The sequence below is a fragment of the Mirounga angustirostris genome, unplaced genomic scaffold (genome assembly GCF_029215605.1).
Source record: "Mirounga angustirostris isolate CCGP_5_RB_7025 unplaced genomic scaffold, mMirAng1.0.hap1 SCAF_1, whole genome shotgun sequence".
Lineage (NCBI taxonomy): Eukaryota > Metazoa > Chordata > Mammalia > Carnivora > Phocidae > Mirounga > Mirounga angustirostris.
In genome coordinates this window covers 155,555,968-155,575,356 of record NW_026991709.1, presented here as the reverse complement: position 1 = coordinate 155,575,356, position 19,389 = coordinate 155,555,968, and the positions used below count along the sequence as shown (strand labels likewise).

The 19,389-nt window shown below is 36.9% G+C and overlaps 1 protein-coding gene across 1 annotated transcript in view; it reads right to left on the bottom strand.

Moving 5' to 3' along the window:
• The window catches only part of TOPAZ1 (testis and ovary specific TOPAZ 1), a 111,019-nt gene that overhangs the window by 70,856 nt on the left and 20,774 nt on the right, over positions 1-19,389 (bottom strand). The window contains 2 exon segments of the mRNA XM_064590656.1: positions 507-646; positions 2,941-3,005. Of these exon segments, the coding sequence (XP_064446726.1) occupies positions 507-646; positions 2,941-3,005 (205 nt within the window).

The following is a 19,389-nucleotide window of genomic DNA, read 5'->3' as shown; positions in this document are numbered from 1 at the left end:
TGCTGTAATTTTCATTATAAAAACTGTTAAGGCTTTTGAAGATAAAACACACAATCATCTGGGCATGCTGCTGTAGTACACAACACCGGGCAGCACAAAGTCAGTAACAGGAAAGTACAGAAGAATTAGGTGTGGGCTACACAAAGAAATTTTATTGTTCCTAAATTCATTCCTCAGTCTAGCTTATTTTGTTCAAACCATTATGGATTATCAAAAAAACTGACACAAATTCTAAAATACATTATAAAATTCTAAGATATTCGACTAAAGTATGAATATTTTAGGTATAACCTATAATTTATCTATACTACCACTATCACATAAATACAGATATTTAAGAAATTATTCCATCAAAAGTTCTAAGTAAAGGTATACAAACTTTCCAATTTTAACACATTCTAGGCTTGTCTTGATTTTTCTAACCTTTTTTGTTTTTGGTGAAAAAAATCTCCTATACAGTTTCTGTATTTTCAAAAGCCAACAGAATTTTATTAAGAAAACAGTACCATTCATCCAGGGCTTCAGTAATATGTCTTCTTGATGACCACTTAGATTCAAAGGTGGCACTGATAAGCACAGAGGTTTTGGGGCCAGTACTGCCAACTGACTCTCACCAACCATAATCTCCGCATTTTTAGAACCTTCACTGTGTGAGCAGAAAAGCCAAAAGCAGAATTTAAATTTATTCGAAGAACATTAAAGTGATGAGAATCAAGTAAGTGGAAACACAACCTAACACACTATGTATACGCTATAGACCATGTTGTGTACTATTACCATACTATGATTCTTCAGTATTTTCAATAAGTGTTCTTGCCTTCTTAAATAGAAAACCAATGCTCATTAAATGGCCGGTGTAGGGGCAGGAGTAAGGTGGTTGGATTAAAACTAGAGCAGAATATTTTTGATCATGCCAGACAAAAATTCTGAGGAGGAACTGAGCTACCATTCTAATCCAGAAAAGATCACCCAGTTATTCTATTGATAGTACAGTAAAATGAATGAATTATAAATTATTCTTCAGGACAAGTACATTTAATAAATTTATACATGTACTTAAGAACTTCCTTTGGGAAGAAGGTATAAAAAATGTACTGTTCTTGGTTGCTTAGATTTAAATAGCTTCAACTATATTTTAATATGTGAGATCCTATATAACCAATTTTAGAAAAACTTAAAGAGTTTTCTGGAATCTCACTTACCTAGAAAAAAAAAATAAGCAAGGAGTAGAATGGGAAGTATCTCAAAGCTGACTGATATAAATGAATTTCGTTTTTAGAAGAAAAATCACTCAGATACTATAATATTTTACCTTAAAAAACAATTCTAATAAGCTTTTTCAGCTGGGGTTTCCTGGGCCAGAGAATAAAACTAGTAAGAAAGAAGAGGGTCCCATACTTGTAACAGTTCAAACTTAGTAGCATTGACAGAGCTTAAAAATTACACAGGGGACACCTGGGTGTCCAGTCGGTTAAACAGATCCCACCCTGGGATCAAGCCCTGCATCAGGCTTCCCTGCTCAGTGGGGAGTCTGCTTCTCCCTCTGCCCCTCCCCCTACTCATGCTCACGCATGCACTCACTCTTTCTCTCTCTCTCTCAAATAAAATCTTTAAAAAAATTACACAGAAAATAAAGATATTCACTTCTCTTTCCAACTTGGGACATCATTAATATGTGCAATCAACATAACCTTTCTCAAAACAAGAGCAATAATGTAGAACAAACAAATAAGAATTATGGAATTTTACAGATGGAAGAGATTATCTAGTAAAATTCTTTTGTTTTTGATTGGATGACTGAAGTTTGGGGTAATGTAGTGACTTGTCCAATGTCACACTCCTGGTCATTATGGTAGAGCCAAACTGATGATAAAACTCTTCAGGCTGCAATGACACTACTTGGTTTGTAAGCAAAATGCTTTCAATAGAAAAAGAAGTTAACTTTTGTCATTTTTTCCCTTTTAAAATTTCAAATATTCATGGATCAAATTGGGTTTCTGTGCCAATCTAATTCTCACCTAGGCTCTTCCTTCATACAATGGTTCTCAAAGTTGAGCAAGTATTAGGATCAGATGGTGGCCTTGCTGAAACACAGACTGATGGGCCCCATCTCCAGAGTTTTTGATTCAGCAGGTCAGGGACAGGACCAAATAATTTGTATTTCTGACATGTTCCCACTTGATGCTGCTGCTATAAGAATCACACTTTGAAAACTACTGCCTTAATATAAAAGGACTTGAACACATTTGTCACCTGATCTGAGTATACCTTGCCTCAACAGCAAAATGGAGGTGCAGGATGGATCAGGTGATCACCAATGTGTCTCCCAACTCTAAGTTTGTTATTTGCATATGTTATAGTGAGTGTACTATAACTCTTAGTACTAATTATCACAACCACATCAGATACCTGCAAACTGCAATATTCATCAGATTTCTGTCATTTTACCTTCATAAAAGTCATGTACACATTCTTTTTTCTTTTATCACTATTCCTTACTCCTTTTTTTTTTTTTAAAGATTTTATTTATTTATTTGACAGAGAGAGACACAGTGAGACAGGGAACACAAGCAGGGGGAGTGGGAGAGGGAGAAGCAGGCTTCCCACTGAGCAGGGAGCCGGATGTGGGGCTCAATCCCAGGACCCTGGGATCATGACCTGAGCCGAAGGCAGATGCTTAACGACTGAGCCACCCAGGCGCCCCACTATTCCTTACTTCTTCCTCAGAAAAATATTTTAATGGCTCAAAAATCTTTATCACAGCTTTAAGGTACCTGAAAGTATCCCTGACATCTGGGTATATCTGATACACCGATTAATAATATCCATGTATGGCTTAAGGCATAGTAGCCCAAGTCCATAGAGCAGAGAATGAAAAACACACTCAAAACACAAATTATATGACTATTTTAAAATTACATAATTAAAAATGGTACAGACCTTTTGCAAACTTCCAAAATATTTTCTTTTTCTTCTTTAATAGTCACCTTTTCTGAAAATCTACACTGTGAAGAGATTATGGTTAAAAAGTACAAGTGAATATTTCTGTATTCCATATTAAGCTATGAGGCTTACCAGATTATTTAGAATGTATTGGACGTTAATTAAACCACTAGCTTATGGCCAACTGACAACTATATTATTTGAAATACTGAATATTGACTTAAAAATTCCACTCTTAAGAGAAAAACTGGTAGAAATCATAAATTTTCTCAGCTTTTGACATCACCTTTAGTTATACAAGCCAACATTTAAAATTATTATGAACAATGAAAGTTATATTTGTTTTCATTCAGATAAAAAGCTTTAAGTCATTTTTATTTTCATATGGCATTTATGAACATAAATTTATTTTTCCCATTATAAGTATTAATATGTATTTCGTATATCACTATACTTAAAACATTTCACATTAGTGTTCTGGAATTGTGACTTTCTAAATATAAGGAAGTTATACATGCTTAAATATTAAACTTTTGAAAAAACAGGCAGGTACCAAGAAAATAAAACCCCAAATCAACTATCATTTGAGGAGAGATAACCATTTTTCTAGTCTTTTTTATTTTGAAAAATTAAATTTTTTCATTATTAAAAATTTTTCCAGTCTCATTGAGAATTGATATATATATATTACTGTATAAGTTTAAGGTATTCAGCATGATAGTTGGATTTACATATATTATAAAATCATTACAGTAGATTCAGCTAACACCCATCTTCTCACAGAGATACAACAAAAGCAGGCATGGAGGGATGGGCAGATGGAGAAGGAGAGAGAGAATTTTAAGCAGGCATGGAGCTCAACTCTGGGCTCAATCTCACAACCCCCTGAGATCATGACCTGAGCTGAAATCAAGAGTCAGATGCTTAACCGACTGAACCACCCAGGCACCCCAACAACTACTCTTTTTTAAAGTATACAATCACAGTGTGCCTAGGTGGCTCAGTCGGTTAAACGTCTGCCTTCAGCTCAGGTCATGATCTTGGGGTCCTGGGATCGATTCCCACATCGGGCTCCCTGCTCAATGAGGAGTCTGCTCCTCCCTCTGCCTGCAGCTCCCCCTGCTTGTGCTCTCTCTCTGTCAGATAAATAAATAAAATCTTAAAAAAAAATAAAGTACATAATTACATATTACAATAATGATACACACTGCATATACTATTAACCCTTACAAAGAAAATTATAAAAATCAACTGAGAAACATAAGACATACACAGATACAAAAATATACCATGTTCCTGAATGAGACTATTAAAAGTAAAGATGTTAATTCTCCCCAAATTAATTTATACATTTTAAAAACGACTTTATCATTTGAGTTTAAAGTGCTCTTAGGAGAACAGCCAAAAAATTTTTTAAATTTATAATACGCCTTCATGTCTTTTAAAGAAAGCCTTCCTTGTTTTATTTTTATTTTGTTTGCTATTTTTATTTTTCAAATAATTGGCAGTATGGTATTAGTACAAGGACCTGAGCAATCAATGAAACAAAAGTGAAGGAATAATTCCATACATAAAAATTTGAAAATATTAAAGATAGCATTTGAAATTTGTGAGGAAATGATTCAATAAATGGCAGTAGAAAAACAGGCTAGTTAAAAGGATAGAAAATAAGTTTGGTACCAACTCACCATATGTCAAAATACTTTTTAGAAAATAAAAAAAAACCAAAAAACCACCAAAATACTTTTTAGGTTCATTAAAGATTTAAATATAAAAAATAAATATCAAAAGTAGCAAAAATAAAATAAAGGTGGGTATTTGTATAATTTGGAGGGTGGAGAAAGCCTAAGCATGACACCAAAAGCAGAAACCATTAATTATGATATCAACAAGTCTGAATATAAATATTTTAGATATTTTTATACAAGGAGCATACAAAGTACGCAAAAGCCATCTATCAAAAAAATTTTTAAAGGGTACACTGTTTCTACATTCTTTCTCCCAAGATAAATTTTAGATTCAGACAGATAAAAATTCAGACATGATAAAAAAACATTAAAAAACACCAGGAGAAAATACAGGAGAAAATTTTAAATCCTGAAATGGGGAAGGGCTTCTCTAAATATGACTCATAACTCAAATATCCTAACAGAAAACTAACATATTTGACTAAAAATATAAACCTCCTTGGAGGAGAAAAGATGGTGGAGGAGTAGGGGATCCTATTTCAACCAGTCGCCTGAATTGAGCTGGATATCTACCAGACCATTCTGAACACCCACGATATCAGCCTGAGATGTAAGAAGATGTATCTGGATCTCTACGAACAGAATATCTCTGGTGGTTGGTCTCTAGGTATGAAGTGGGGAGCTGTGACTCTGCAGGCAGATACCAGAAGATAAACAGAAGGGGGAGGGAGCCCCCAGGATCGTGCACCGCTGGAGCACAAAAGCCTCCCGCGCTGGGGACCGGGAACAGACTCACAGACTGGTAGTGGAGGGTAAAGGAATTTAGGGAAGCCCCCCAAACTGAAGCCTGGAGCTGGGGGGGGCACGGGTGCAAAACTGGGGGTGGCTGGTGGTTTTAGAAGCACAAAGGGCAGAGACGTGCCTAGACCTGGAAGCTAGGGCTGAGAGTGCTGCTATGGGGCGCACAACCCAGGACACTGCGGTTTTTAGCAGCACAGACAGAAATGGAGATGGTGTGGCCTGGAGAGTTAATTGAAGAGCAGACTGCAATCTCTCTGTTCTGAGACAGAGGTTTGGATACAGTCACTTCTGATCTGACTCTTGGAAGAGACACTGAAAGCCACCAGGGAAAGCCACCAGAGAACAAAAACCTCCAAAAACCGGTTTTCACTGAGCCCATCCCCCCCTCACAGGGGGCAGGGCAACTCTGCCCAAACAGGGTTGCCTGAGTACCAGCATGGCAGGCCCTTCCCCTAGAAGATAGCCTGGAAGAACAAGAGGCCGATAATCCTAAGGTCCCTATAAAACAGGTGCATCTTGCTTGGGTTGTGGTCAATAAGTTGGACTCTATACATTCCCCCAACCACCCCTCAACAGAATGACTAAGAGGAGGAACCCACAACAAAGGAAAGACTCAGAGATTGTGGCCTCTGCCACAGAACTAATGGATATGGATATAACCAAGATGTTAGAAATTGACTTCAGAGTAACAGTTACCAAGGTGATATCTAGGCTTGAGAAAAATATTAAGAACAATGAAAATGAGATCGAATCAGGCTGAACTTAAAAATGCTATGAATGAAATGCAGTCCAAACTGGATACTCTGACTGCCAGGGTAAACAAGGCAGAAGAACAAATTAGTGAGATGGAGGATAAAATGATAGAAAAGAAGGAAATCGAGGCGGCATGGGAAAAACAAATTAAAACCCAAGGAATCAAACTGAGAGAGATGAGTGACTCAATGAAACATTAATATCAGAATTATTGGGATCCCTGAGTGGGTGGAGAGAGAGAGAGAGGTCTAGAAGATATATTTGAGCAAATCGTAGCTGAGAACTTCCTTAATCTGGGGAAGGAAAAAAGCATTTGTGTCCAAGAGACAGAGAAGACCCCTCCCAAGATCAATGAAAATAGACTGACGCCACGACATATAATAGTACAATCTGCAAATCTTAGATCCAAGGAAACAATCTTGAAAACGGCGAGGAGGAAGAAATTTCTTACGTACAGAGGGAGGAACATCAGAATAACATCAGACCTGTCCACAGAGACCTGGCAAGCCAGAAAGGGCTGGCAAGACATATTCAGGGTACTAAATGAGAAGAACGTGCAGCCAAGAACACTTTATCCAGCAAGGCTATCATTCAGAGTGGATGGAGAGACAAGGAGCTTCCAAGACCAACAGAAATTAAAAGAATGGCCCTGCAAGAAATATTAAGGGGGGCTTCTATAAAAGGAGATGACCCTGCAAGAAATATTAAGCGGGGGTTTTATAAAAGGAGAAAGACCCTAAGAGTGATATAGATCAGAAATTTACAGAGACAATCTATAGAAACAAGGACTTCACAGGCAACATGATGACAATAAAATCACTTCTTTCAATAATCACTCTTAACGTGAATGGCCTAAATGCTCCCATGAAATGGCACAGGGTTGCAGACTGGATAAAAAGACAGGACCCATCCATATGCTGTATACAAGAGACTTGTTTTGAACCTAAAGATACATCCAGACTGAAAGTGAAGGGATGAAAAACCATTTTTCATGCCAACAGACCTCAAAAGAAAGCTGGGGTAGCAATTCTCATATCAGAAAAATAAGCTAAAGACTGTAGTTAGAGATACAGAAGGACACTATATCATGCTAAAAGAGTCTATCCAACAAGAGGATCTAACAATTGTAAATATCTATGCCCCCAACATAGGAGCAGCCAACTACATATGCCAACTGTTAACCAAAATAAAGAGACATATTGATAATAATACGCTAGTAGCAGGAGACTTCAACACTCCACTCTTGGCAATAGACAGGTCATCTAAGCAGAAAATCAACAAAAACACAAGAGCTTTGAATGACACACTGGACCAGATGGACCTCATAGATATATACAGAACATTCCACCCCAAAACAACAGAATACTCATTCTTCTCGAACACACATGGAACTTTCTCCAGAAAAGATCACATACTGGGTCACAAATCAGGTCTCAACTGATACCAAAAGACTGAGATTATTCCCTGCATATTCTCAGAGCATAATGCCTTGAAACTGGAACTCAAACACAAGAAAAAAATTGGAAGAAATTCAAACACTTGGAAGCTAAAGGCCATCCTGCTTAAGAATGTTTGGGTCAAGCAGGAAATCAAAGAAGAACTTAAACAATTCATGGAAACCAATGAGAATGAAAACACATTGGTCCAAAACCTATGGGATACTGCAAAGGCAGTCCCAAGGGGGAAATACATAGCCATCAAAGCCTCACTCAAAAAACAAAAAATCCCAAACACCCAAATTAACTTTCCCATTTAAAGAACTGGAGAAAGAACAACAAATAAAGCCTAAGCCATGCATCAGAAGAGAAATAATTACGTTTAGAGCAGAGATCAATGAATTTGTACCCAGAAGTACAGTAAAGCAGATCAAATAAACTAGAAGCTGGTTCTTTGAAAGAAGTAATAAGATCAATAAACCACTGGCCAGAATTATCCAAAAGAAAAGAGAAAGGACCCAAATTAATAAAATTATGAATAAAAGGGGAGAGATCACAACAAACACCAAGGAATGAGAAACAATTATCAGAAATTGTTATCAACAATTATATGCCAATAAATTAAGCAACCTGGAAGAAATGGATACATTCCTGGAAACCTGGAAACCACCAAGACTGAAACAGGAAGAAATTGACAACCTGAATAGACCAATAACTAGTAATGAGACTGAAGCAGTGATCAAAAACTTCCCAAAAAACAAGAGTCCAGAGCCTGATGGATTCCCTGCAGAATTCTACAAAACATTCAAAGAAGAAATAATACCTACTCTACTAAAGCTGTTTCAAAAAATAGAAACAGAAGGAAAACTTCCAAACTCATTCTGTGAGGCCAGCATTACCTTTATCCCAAAACCAGGCAAAGACCCCATCAAAAAGGAGAATTTCAGACCAATATCCCTGATGAATATGGAGGCCAAAATTCTTAACAAGACCCTAGCGAATAGGATCCAACAATACATTAAAAGGATTATACATCACAACCAGGTGGGATTTATCCCTGGGATGAAAGGGTGGTTCAACATTCACAAATCAATCAATGTAACAGAACACATAAATAAGAGAAAGAACCACATGGTCCTCTCAATTGATGCAGAAAAAGCATTTGACAAAATACAGCATCCTTTCCTGATTAAAACTCTTCAGAGTGTAGGGACAGAGGAAACATTCCTTAATTTCATAAAAACCGTCTAAAAAAGCCCACAGCGAATATCATTCTCAATGGGGAAAAGCTGAGAGCCTTTCCCTTAAGATCAGGAACATGACAGGGCGCCTGGGTGGCTCAGCTGGTTAAGCAACTGCCTTCGGCTCAGGTCATGATCCTGGAGTCCCTGGATCGAGTCCCACATCGGGCTCCCTGCTTGGCAGGGAGTCTGCCTCTCCCTCTGGCCCTCCCCCCTCTCATGTGCTCTCTCTCATTCTCTCTCTCTCAAATAAATAAAATCTTTAAAAAAAAAAAAAAGATCAGGAACATGACAAGGATGCCCCGTCTTGCCACTATTGTTCAACATAGTACTAGAAGTCCTAGCAACAGCAATCAGACAACAAAAAGAAATAAAAAGTATTCAAATTAGCAAAGAAGAAGTCAAACTCCCTCTCTTCACAGACGACATACTTTATGTGGAAAACCCAAAAGACTCCAAAGCCAAATTACTAGAACTCATACAGCAAGTCAGTAATGTGGCAGGATACAAAATCAATGCACAGAAATCAGTTGCCTTCCTATACACTAACAATGTAACTGTAGAAAGAGAAATTAGGGAATTGATTGCATTTATAATAGCACCAAAAACCTTAAGATACCTTGGAATAAACTTAACAAAGGAGGTAAAGGATCTATACTTTAGAAACTACAGAGTATTTATGAAGGAAATTGAGAAAGACACAAAAAGATGGAAAAACATTCCATGCTCATGGATCAGAAGAATAAACATTGTTAAAATGTCTATGCTGCCCAGAGCAATCTATACTTTCAACACCATCCCAATCAAAATACCAATGGCATTTTCAAAGTGCTGGAACAAACAATCTTAAAATTTGTATGGAACCAGAAAAGACCCCGGATCACCAAGGAAATGTTGAAAAAGAAAAACAAAATCTGGGGGCATCACGATGCCTGATTTCAAGCTATGTTACAAAGCTGTGATCACCAAGACAGCATGGTACTGGCACAAAACAGACACATAGATCAATGGAATAGAATAGAGAGCCCAGATATGGACCCTCCACTCTATGGTCAATTAATCTTCAACAAAGCAGGAAAAAATATGCAATGGAAAAAAGACAGTCTCTTCAATAAATGGTGCTGGGAAAATTGGACAGCTATATAGAAGAATGAAACTGGCCCATTCTCTTACACCATATACAAAGATAAACTCTAAATGAAAAACCTCAATGTGAGAGAGGAATCCATCAAAATCCTAGAGGAGAACATAGGCAGTAATCTCTCTGACATCGGCCACAGCAACTTCTTTCAAAACATGTTCCAAAGGCTAGTGAAACAAAAGCAAAAATGAACTTTTGGGACTTCATCAAGATATAAAGCTTCTACACAGCAAGGGAAATAGTCAACAAAACTAAGAGGCAACCCACAGAATGGGAGAAGATATTTGCAAATGACATTATGGATAAAGGGCTGATATCCAAGATCTATAAAGAACTTCTCAAACTCAACACCCAAAAAACAAATAAGTCAAAAAATGGACAGAAGACATGAACAGACACTTCTCCAAAGAAGACATACAAATGGCTAACAGACACATGAAAAAATATTCAACATCATTAGCCATCAGGGAAATTCAAATCAAAACCACATTGAGATACCACCTTACACCAGTCAGAATGGCAAAAATTGACAAGGCAAGAAATAACAAATGTTGGAGAGGCTGTGGAGAAAGGGGAACCCTCTTACACTGTTGGTGGGAATGCAAGTTGGTACAGCCACTTTGGAAAACAGTGTGGAGGTGCCTCAAAAAATTAAAAATAGAGCTACCCTATGACCCAGCAATTGCACTACTGGGTATTTACCTCAAAGATACAGATGTAGTGAAAAGAAGGGCCATGTGCACCCCAATGTTCATAGCAGCAATGTTGCAATAACCAAACTGTGGAAGGAGCCGAGATGCCCTTCAACAGATGAATGGATAAAGAAGATGTGGTCCATATATAAAATGGAATGTTACTCAGCCATCAGAAAGGATGAATACCCAACATTTGTATCAACATGGATGGAACTGGAGGAGATTATGCTAAGTGGAAATAAGTGAAACAGAGAAAGACAATTATCATATGGTTTCACTTATTCGTGGAACATAAGGAATAGCATGGAAGACATTAGGAGAAGGAAGGGAAAAATGAAGGGGGGGGAATCAGAACGGGAGACGAACCATGAAAGACTACGAACTCCAAGAAACTGAGGGTTTTAGAGGGGAGGGGGTGGGGCGATGGGTTAGCCCGGTGATGGGTATTAAGGAGGGCACGTACTGCATGGAGCACGATGTGTTATACACAAAATGAATCATGGAACACATCAAAAACTAATGATGTACTGTATGGTGACATAACATAATTAAAAAATTTAAAAATATATAAAAACAACCCCCCTTCAAGGTAAAATAAAACTCCTAAATCAAGTCAGAACACAGACAAAAAAATAAGAAAAAGTGTGGGAATATATGACAAAGAATATATCTTTGTGTGCTTTTGTACTTTCAAGTTTTCATTTAAATTCCAGTTAGTTAACATTCAGTGTAATATTAATTTCAGGTGTAGAATTTTGTGATTCATCACTTACGTTAAGTACCCAGAGCTCATCACAAGTGCCTTCCTTAATATCCATCACCATTTAACCCATACCTCTGCCCATCTCCCCTCCATCAACCCTATTTGTTCTCTATAGTTGAGTCTGTTTTATGGTTTGCCCCTCTTTTTTCCCCCACGTTCATCTGTTTTCTTTCTTAAATCCTACATATGAGTGAAATTATATGGTATTTGTCTTTCTCTGACTTACTTCACTTAGCATAATGTTCTCTGGCTCCATTCATGTCATTGCAAACAGCAAGAATTCATTAATTTTTATGGCTGAGTATTATTCCTATATATATATATCTCACATCTTTTTTATCCATTCATTAGTTGATGGACATTTGGGCTCTTTTCATAATTTGGCTATTGTTGATAATGTTGCTATAAACATTGGGGTGGACATAGTCCTTCGAACCAGTATTTTTGTATCCTTTGGGTAAATACCTAGTAGTGCAATTGCTAAATCAAGGGCAGTTCTATTTTTAACTTTTTGAGGAACCTCCACACTGTTTTCCAGAGTGACTGCACCAACCTGCATTCCCACCAACAGTGTAAGAGGGTTCCCTTTTCTCTGCATCCTTGCCAACATGTGTTGGTCTTGTGTTGTTAATTTTAGTCATTCTGATAGGTGTGAGGTGATATCTCATTGTAGTTTTGATTTGTATTTCCCTGACAATGAGGTAAGAATATGTTTAATATATGAAAAGTTCCTACAAGTAAAAAAAGATCAAAATCTCAGAAGAAAAATGGGCAAAAAACATAAAAAGAATGTTCATAAAAAAACATAAATGGCCTTTCAACATACTAAAAGATGCTTAGTCTCGTAAGAGAAAAGCAAATTAAAACTAAAAGTCATTTGTAAAAATAGACAGATGGGATAAAAATTTTAATACTGAGTTGGTTAGTGTGTAGGGAGAAAACTGGCATTCTTACCCAATGTTGTTGAAAGTATAAATCACAGCCATCTTTATGTAGGCCAATCTGACAATTCTAAGAATCCAAAAATGCTTGCACATATACAAAATGCCTTATGTTCAAAGATACATAATGCAGCAATATTTAAATAGCAAAAAATGGGAACAAACCAAGTGTCCACCAACAGTGGAACTTGTTGAATAGAGCATATTCATGTAGTGGATAATTATACAATTATAAAAACAAGGCATAATTACATAACATTGAAAAGAAACACTCCATTATTTATTAAGTTTAAAAAGCAAGATAAAAAATGGTATGTTACCATTTGTATAAAATGCTACCATTTGTATAAAATTAGAAAGAATATACAATAGGTCCACTTTGAGAAATAGCAGAGTATGTCTTATTGGGCTATAATCCTCCTGCAGGTAAAAACTATAAACCCTAGATAAAATATAAAAAAATCTCTGCCTGAAAACACTAGAAATATGTGAAAAGCTGGCAGAATCTGGAGGGAAGTCTACACTTGGAAAGAAGGAATAGCACTGGCTAACTCTTCTGCTTTCATAGCTTTATTCTTGAAGGCAGGTCCTAGTTGGAACTACTTGAGAAGGCCAAAAATTTGCCTTACTGAAACAACGAACCAGAAGCCTAAGTTTAAGATTAAGTCAGAAACTGGGAAGTAAGGCTGGGAATCCAGGAAAGGAGAGAGCCTAAGAGAGGAAGCCCTGAAATTTGCTCATAAACTCCACCCAAATTTCTTGCTGACCACTGAACTATGTTTTTGTAAGGTAGACTCCAAACAGTCCAGCTAAGGCTAAAAGAACTGAACAAAGATTACTGCAAAAGAGTAATCTGGAGGCTGAGTTCACCTAAGTTAAAACCTTAGCATGCAATTACCATACAGCCAGCAACTGCAGACATGGGCATTTATCCCAGATAAGTTAAAAATTAGGTTTACCAAAAACTGGTACACAAATGTTTATAGCAGCTTTATTTGTAATAGCCAAAAGCTGTAAACAATGCAGATGTCCTTCAATGAGTGAAGAGCTTTCAAATAAACTGTGGTAACCCATCCCATGGAGTATTGCTAAGCAATAAAAATGAATGAACTATTGATAGATGCAACAAACTTGATGAATATCCAGAGGATTACGCTGGGTAAAAAAAAAAATCTGAAGATGTTACATTCTGAATGATTCCATTTATGTAACATTCTTGAAATGACAAAATTACAGAAATGTAGAACAGATTAGTGGTTGTCAAGGATTAAGGAGCAGTTAGGGGTAGCCAGGAAGAAAGCAGGCATGGCTATAAGGGCAACAAGAGGGATCCTTGCTGTGATGGAAATGTTCTGTATCTCTGACTGTATTAACGTCAATATCCTGGTTGTGATGTTGTACTACAGTTTTGCAATGTTACCATTGGGGGAAACTGGGTAGAGGGTACATGAGATCTCTCTCTTTCTTACCACTGCATGTGAATATATAACCATTTCAAAGTTAAAAGAATGTGGGATGCTGCTAAGGCAGTATTCATGGATAAATTTATAGCACTAAATTGTCTCAGAAAATGTTTTAAATCAATGACCTCAGCTGCAACCTTAAGAAACTACAAAAAGAAGGGAAAATTAAATCCAAATAAGCAGAAAAAAGGAGAAAATAATGATCAGCAGAAGTCAGTGAAATAGAAAACAGAGCAATAGAGAAAAAAATCAATCAATAAAACCAAAGCTGGTTCTTTTAAAATAGTAACAAAATTAATAATCTTCTAGCCAACATTCAGCAAATCTACATCTATTTCAAAATACCAAAATCACAGAGATGGAAAACAGATTAATGTTTGCTAAGGTTAGGAATGTCAGAGGTAGGGAGAAAGGTGTAACCAAGGAATAAGATAAGGGAGATCTTTGTAGTGATGGAATAATTCTTTATCTTGATTGGAGTGGTGGCTACAAAAATCCGCCCACTTAATAAAATACAGAGAAGTACATATACTCACATTTAATATCTGATGCCTGCTTCTGATATTGTACTTAAAGATGTAATCACTGGGGAAAACTAGCTGAAGGGTACCTAGGTCCTCTCTATACTACTTCTGCAATTTCCTGTGAATCTACAATTATTTCAAAATAAAAACTTTTTAAAAAAGTATACTTGCGCTTTAACTATCTAGAGTTCAAAACCAGATTCATTAAGCAATTACTACAACCATGGTAAACCTAACAATTGTTACATATGGATTCTGGGTATAACTGATATACAAGACAAAATAAAAACAAGGTCACTGGAAAAACAGAACATATATATATTACATAATTATTACATAAATTAACATATATATAAAACATCAATAGGGAAGCATTTCTAAAAATTCACAGAAAACTGTATATAAATGCAGGAAAGTGGTAGGTCACACATATCCTAAAGTTAACCTATTTATCCCCTCAAATTCCTAAAATGTAAGGTGAGAGAGATGGATAAAGTTTAATTCCCAAATTTGGGGGCCAGACATCTTAAAGACAAATATTATTGTCTGGTCATGAATTTTCTAGAGAGTTGGTACTTTGAGGCTTACCATGGTATTAGAAGAATAAATGTATCATCCCCTTCTCCTAAATAAAACCAAGAAATCTTACTATACTAGGAAGCAACTAAACGATTTTATAGATTATTTTTAGAAGTTATGCCAAAAATACTCTGCATCTTTAAAATATTTACAGTGCTAAAAATTCAGTGAATTCTGGCAAACATCTCCTAAAATCTATCCTTGCAGGAGTGAATGGATTAAGTCTTTTCCTCAGCTTTAAGTAGAATAGAGTACAAACTGTTGTTGGGGTTTTTTTTAATACTTCAGAGCAAGGGTTGGCAAGCTACAGCCTGCGGGCTGCCTGTTTTTGTAAATAAGGATTTACTTGAATATAGCAACCACTATTTGTTTATATATTGTCTATGGCTTCATTCATGCTACGATGGTAGAGTTGAACAGTTGCCAACGGCAACTATATGGCCCACAAAGTCACACAGGTATTTACCATTTAACCCTTTAAAGAAAACTCTGCTGACCCTTGCTATAAAGTCAAGGAACTCTGCTGTGCAACCATCGACAAGGTACTGACTCTTAATCTGTTTCTTCGTCTATAAAAGAAAATAACAGTACATGCCCCATGTCCAGTAAAGAACTATGTCAGCAAGTCAGAGTTGTCTATACTGTCTACACTGAAGGTTTGGTCTTTGATCTACTCCTTGGAGGTAACTGTTAAGCCTCTGGAATATGCTGCCTGATACATGTGTCTTTGTTTAACTGGGGGTCTGGGACCAGACAGTCTATACTAACAATGTATGGGGCCTATACAACAATGGTAGGGGCTTTGGGCCACTCCAGATAGTCTAAACTAACAATGTGATTTATGGCTAGGGCCTTGGGTCATGTGACATCAATTTGACCTTTGGAGGGTCTGGAGAGACTGAGTGACTAAGGTCAGCCACGCAGGCAGCCAGCCAGCCATACCAATGTGACCGACCCCAATAAGAACCCTGACCAGGGCTCAAGTAAGTTCTCTTAGCTAGCAATACTCTCTGTGTTGTCATACATCATTGCTGGGAATAGCAAGCAGTGTCCATATGGCTCTACTGGGAGAAGACAACTGGAAACTTGTGCCTGATTTCTTGTGGACTCTGCCCTATGTGACTCTTTGTGGATTTTAATGTGCATCCCTTCACTGTAATAAAATGCAATCTTGACTATAACAGCTTTGCTGACCTCTCTGTAAATTCTAGCAAATCACTAAATCTGAGGGTGGTCTTGGGGACTCCTGAATAGCACCTCATTATATTATGTGGATAAAATGTGATAACCATTGCTAGGTGTTTAACAGTGGCTGGCTGGCATATAACAAAGGCTTGGTACATACTGGCTGTTATCATCATAAGGAAACAGTCAACAAAACAAAGAAGGAACCCACAGAATGGGAGAAGATATTTGCAAATGACACTACAGACAAAGTGCTGATTTCCAAGATCTGTAAAGAACTTCTCAAACTCAACACCCAAAAAACAAATAAGTCAAAAAATGGGCAGAAGACATGAACAGACACTTCTCCAAAGAAGACATACAAATGGCTAACAGACACATGAAAAAATATTCAACAGCATTAGCCATCAGGGAAATTCAAATCAAAACCACATTGAGATACCACCTTACACCAGTCAGAATGGCAAAAATTGACAAGGCAAAAAACAACAAATGTTGGAGAGGCTGTGGAGAAAGGGGAACCCTCTTACACTGTTGGTGGGAATGCAAGTTGGTACAGCCACTTTGGAAAACAGTGTGGAGGTGCCTCAAAAAATTAAAAATAGAGCTACCCTATGATCCAGCAATTGCACTACTGAGTATTTACCCCAAAGACACAGATGTAGTGAAAAGAAGGGCCATGTGCACCCCAATGTTCATAACAGCAATGTCCGCAATAGCCAAACTGTGAAGGAGCCGAGATGCCCTTCAACAGATGAATGGATAAAGAAGATGTGGTCCATATATACAATGGACTATTACTGAGCCATCAGAAAGGATGAATACCCAACTTTTACATCAACATGGATGGGACTAGAGGAGATTACGCTAAGTGAAATAAGTCAAGCAGAGAAAGTCAATTATCATATGGTTTCACTTATTTGTGGAACATAAGGAATAGCATGGAAGACATTAGGAGAAGGGAGGGAAAAATGAAGGCGGCGGGGGAATAGGAGGGGGAAACGAACCATGAGAGACTATGGACTCAGAAACAAACTGAGGGTTTTAGAGGGGAGGGGGTGGGGGGATGGGTTAGCCCAGTGATGGGTATTAAGGAGGGCACGTACTGAGGACTGGGTGTTATACGAAAGCAATGAATCATGGATCACTACATCAAAAACCAATGATGTATTGTATGGTGACTAACATAACAAAATAAAATTAAGTTAAAAAAAAAAAAACAGAAACCAATGGAGAGTTGGAAGCAGAAGAATGACATGATCTAACTTATGCTGTATTGAGAATAAACTACAAGAGGGCAAAATTAGAAGCAGATCTGTTAGAAGGTGACTGTAATAATTCAGGCAAAAGATTACATTAGCTTGGGCCTGTGTGGTGTTGGTGGGGGTGATGAAAAGTGGACAGCTTCTAGACATTATCTGAGGTAAAATGTGCAGGCTTTCCTTATAGTCTGGATGGACCAAGAGAAAAAGTAAGGAAATCCAAGGTTTTGAGTCTGAGTAATTATAAAAGGATGGAGTTTCCATTAACAGAAAAAGAGAAGATTATTGAAAAGACTGGTTTTTGGTAGAAGAACTGAACTCCTGTTCAGTTTTTAAAAAAAAAATTTTTTTTTAATTTTACAAATTATTTTTTACTGAGATATAACTGACATACAAGTATTACCTCAGTTTCAGGTATACATCATAGTGCTTCGACATTTGTATACATTACAAAATGATCACAATAGGTCTAAATACCATGTCACAAAGTGAATACAGTATTATTAACTATATTCCTTATGCCATATATTTATTTATTTTATAACTGGAAGTTTGTATTTTTTGACCCCCTTCACCCATTTTGCCCCATCACAACCCCCCTCTCTGGCAACCACCAATGTGTTCTCTATATCTTTGAGTCCGGGTTTTGTTTTGATTCCAATTAAAAGTGAGATCATGCAGTATTTGTTTTCTTCTGTCCAACATACTTAGTGTAATACTGGTAAATAATACTGCAGTGAACACAGGGGTGCATTTATCTTTTTGAATTAATATTTTTGTTTTCTTTGGATACACAGCAGTGGAATTACTAGATTGTATGGTAGTTCTATTTTTAGTATTTTGAGGAACTTCCATACTTTTTCCATAGTAGTTGTACCAATTTACACTCGTACCAACAGTACACAAAAGTTCCTTTTTCTCCACATCCTTACCAACATTTGTTATTTCTTGTCTTTTGGATAACAGTCATTTAGACAGGTGTAAGGTGGTATCTCACTGTGGTTTTGATTTGCATTTCCCTGATAACGAGTGACTTTCAACAACTTTTAATGTGTCTGGTGGCCAAATGTATTTCTTCTTTGGGAAAACACAATTTAGGTCCTCTGCCCATTTTTTAATTAGATTGTGGTTTTCTTCGTTATTGAGTTGTAGGAGTTCATATATTTTGGACATTAACCCCTTATCAGATATATGACATGCAAATGTCTTCTCCCATTAAGTTGCCTTTGCATTTTGTCGATAGTGTCCTTCTCTATGCAGAAGCTTTTTTGTTTCATGTGGTCCCATTTGTTTAGTTTAGCTTTGTTTCCCTTGCCTTTGGAGTCAGATGCAAAAAAACTCTGCTAAGACTTATGTCAAGGAGATTACTGCCTATGTTTTCTTCTAGGCTTTACGGTTTCAGGTCTTACATTCAAGTCATTAATCCATTTCGAGTTAATTTTTTAATAAGGTATAAAATAGTAATCCATTTTCATTCTTTTGCATGTAGCTGTCCAGTTTTTCCAACATCATTTATTGAAGAGACTGTCCTTTCCCCATTGTTATGCTCTTGCCTCCTTTATCATAAATTAATTGACCATATACTTGTGGTTTACTTCTGAGCTCTCTATTCTGTTCCATTGATCCATGTGTCTGTTTTTATGCCAATACCATACTGTTTTGATTACTATAGCTTTATAGTATAGTTTGAAACAAGGAAGTGTGAAACCTCAGAACAAGATCCTTGTTCTTTGAATAACCAACTGCTTTGGTTATTCAAGGTCTTTTGTGGTTCTATATACATTTTAGAATTATTTGCTCTAGTTCTGTGAAAAATGCCATTTGAATTTTGATAGGGATTGCACTGAATCTGTACATTGCTTTGGGTAGTATGGTCATTTAAACAATATTAATTCTTCTAATCCTATGGGAATGGAATATATTTCCATCTGTTTGTGTCTTCAAATTCTTTCATCACTGTCTTATAGTTTTCAG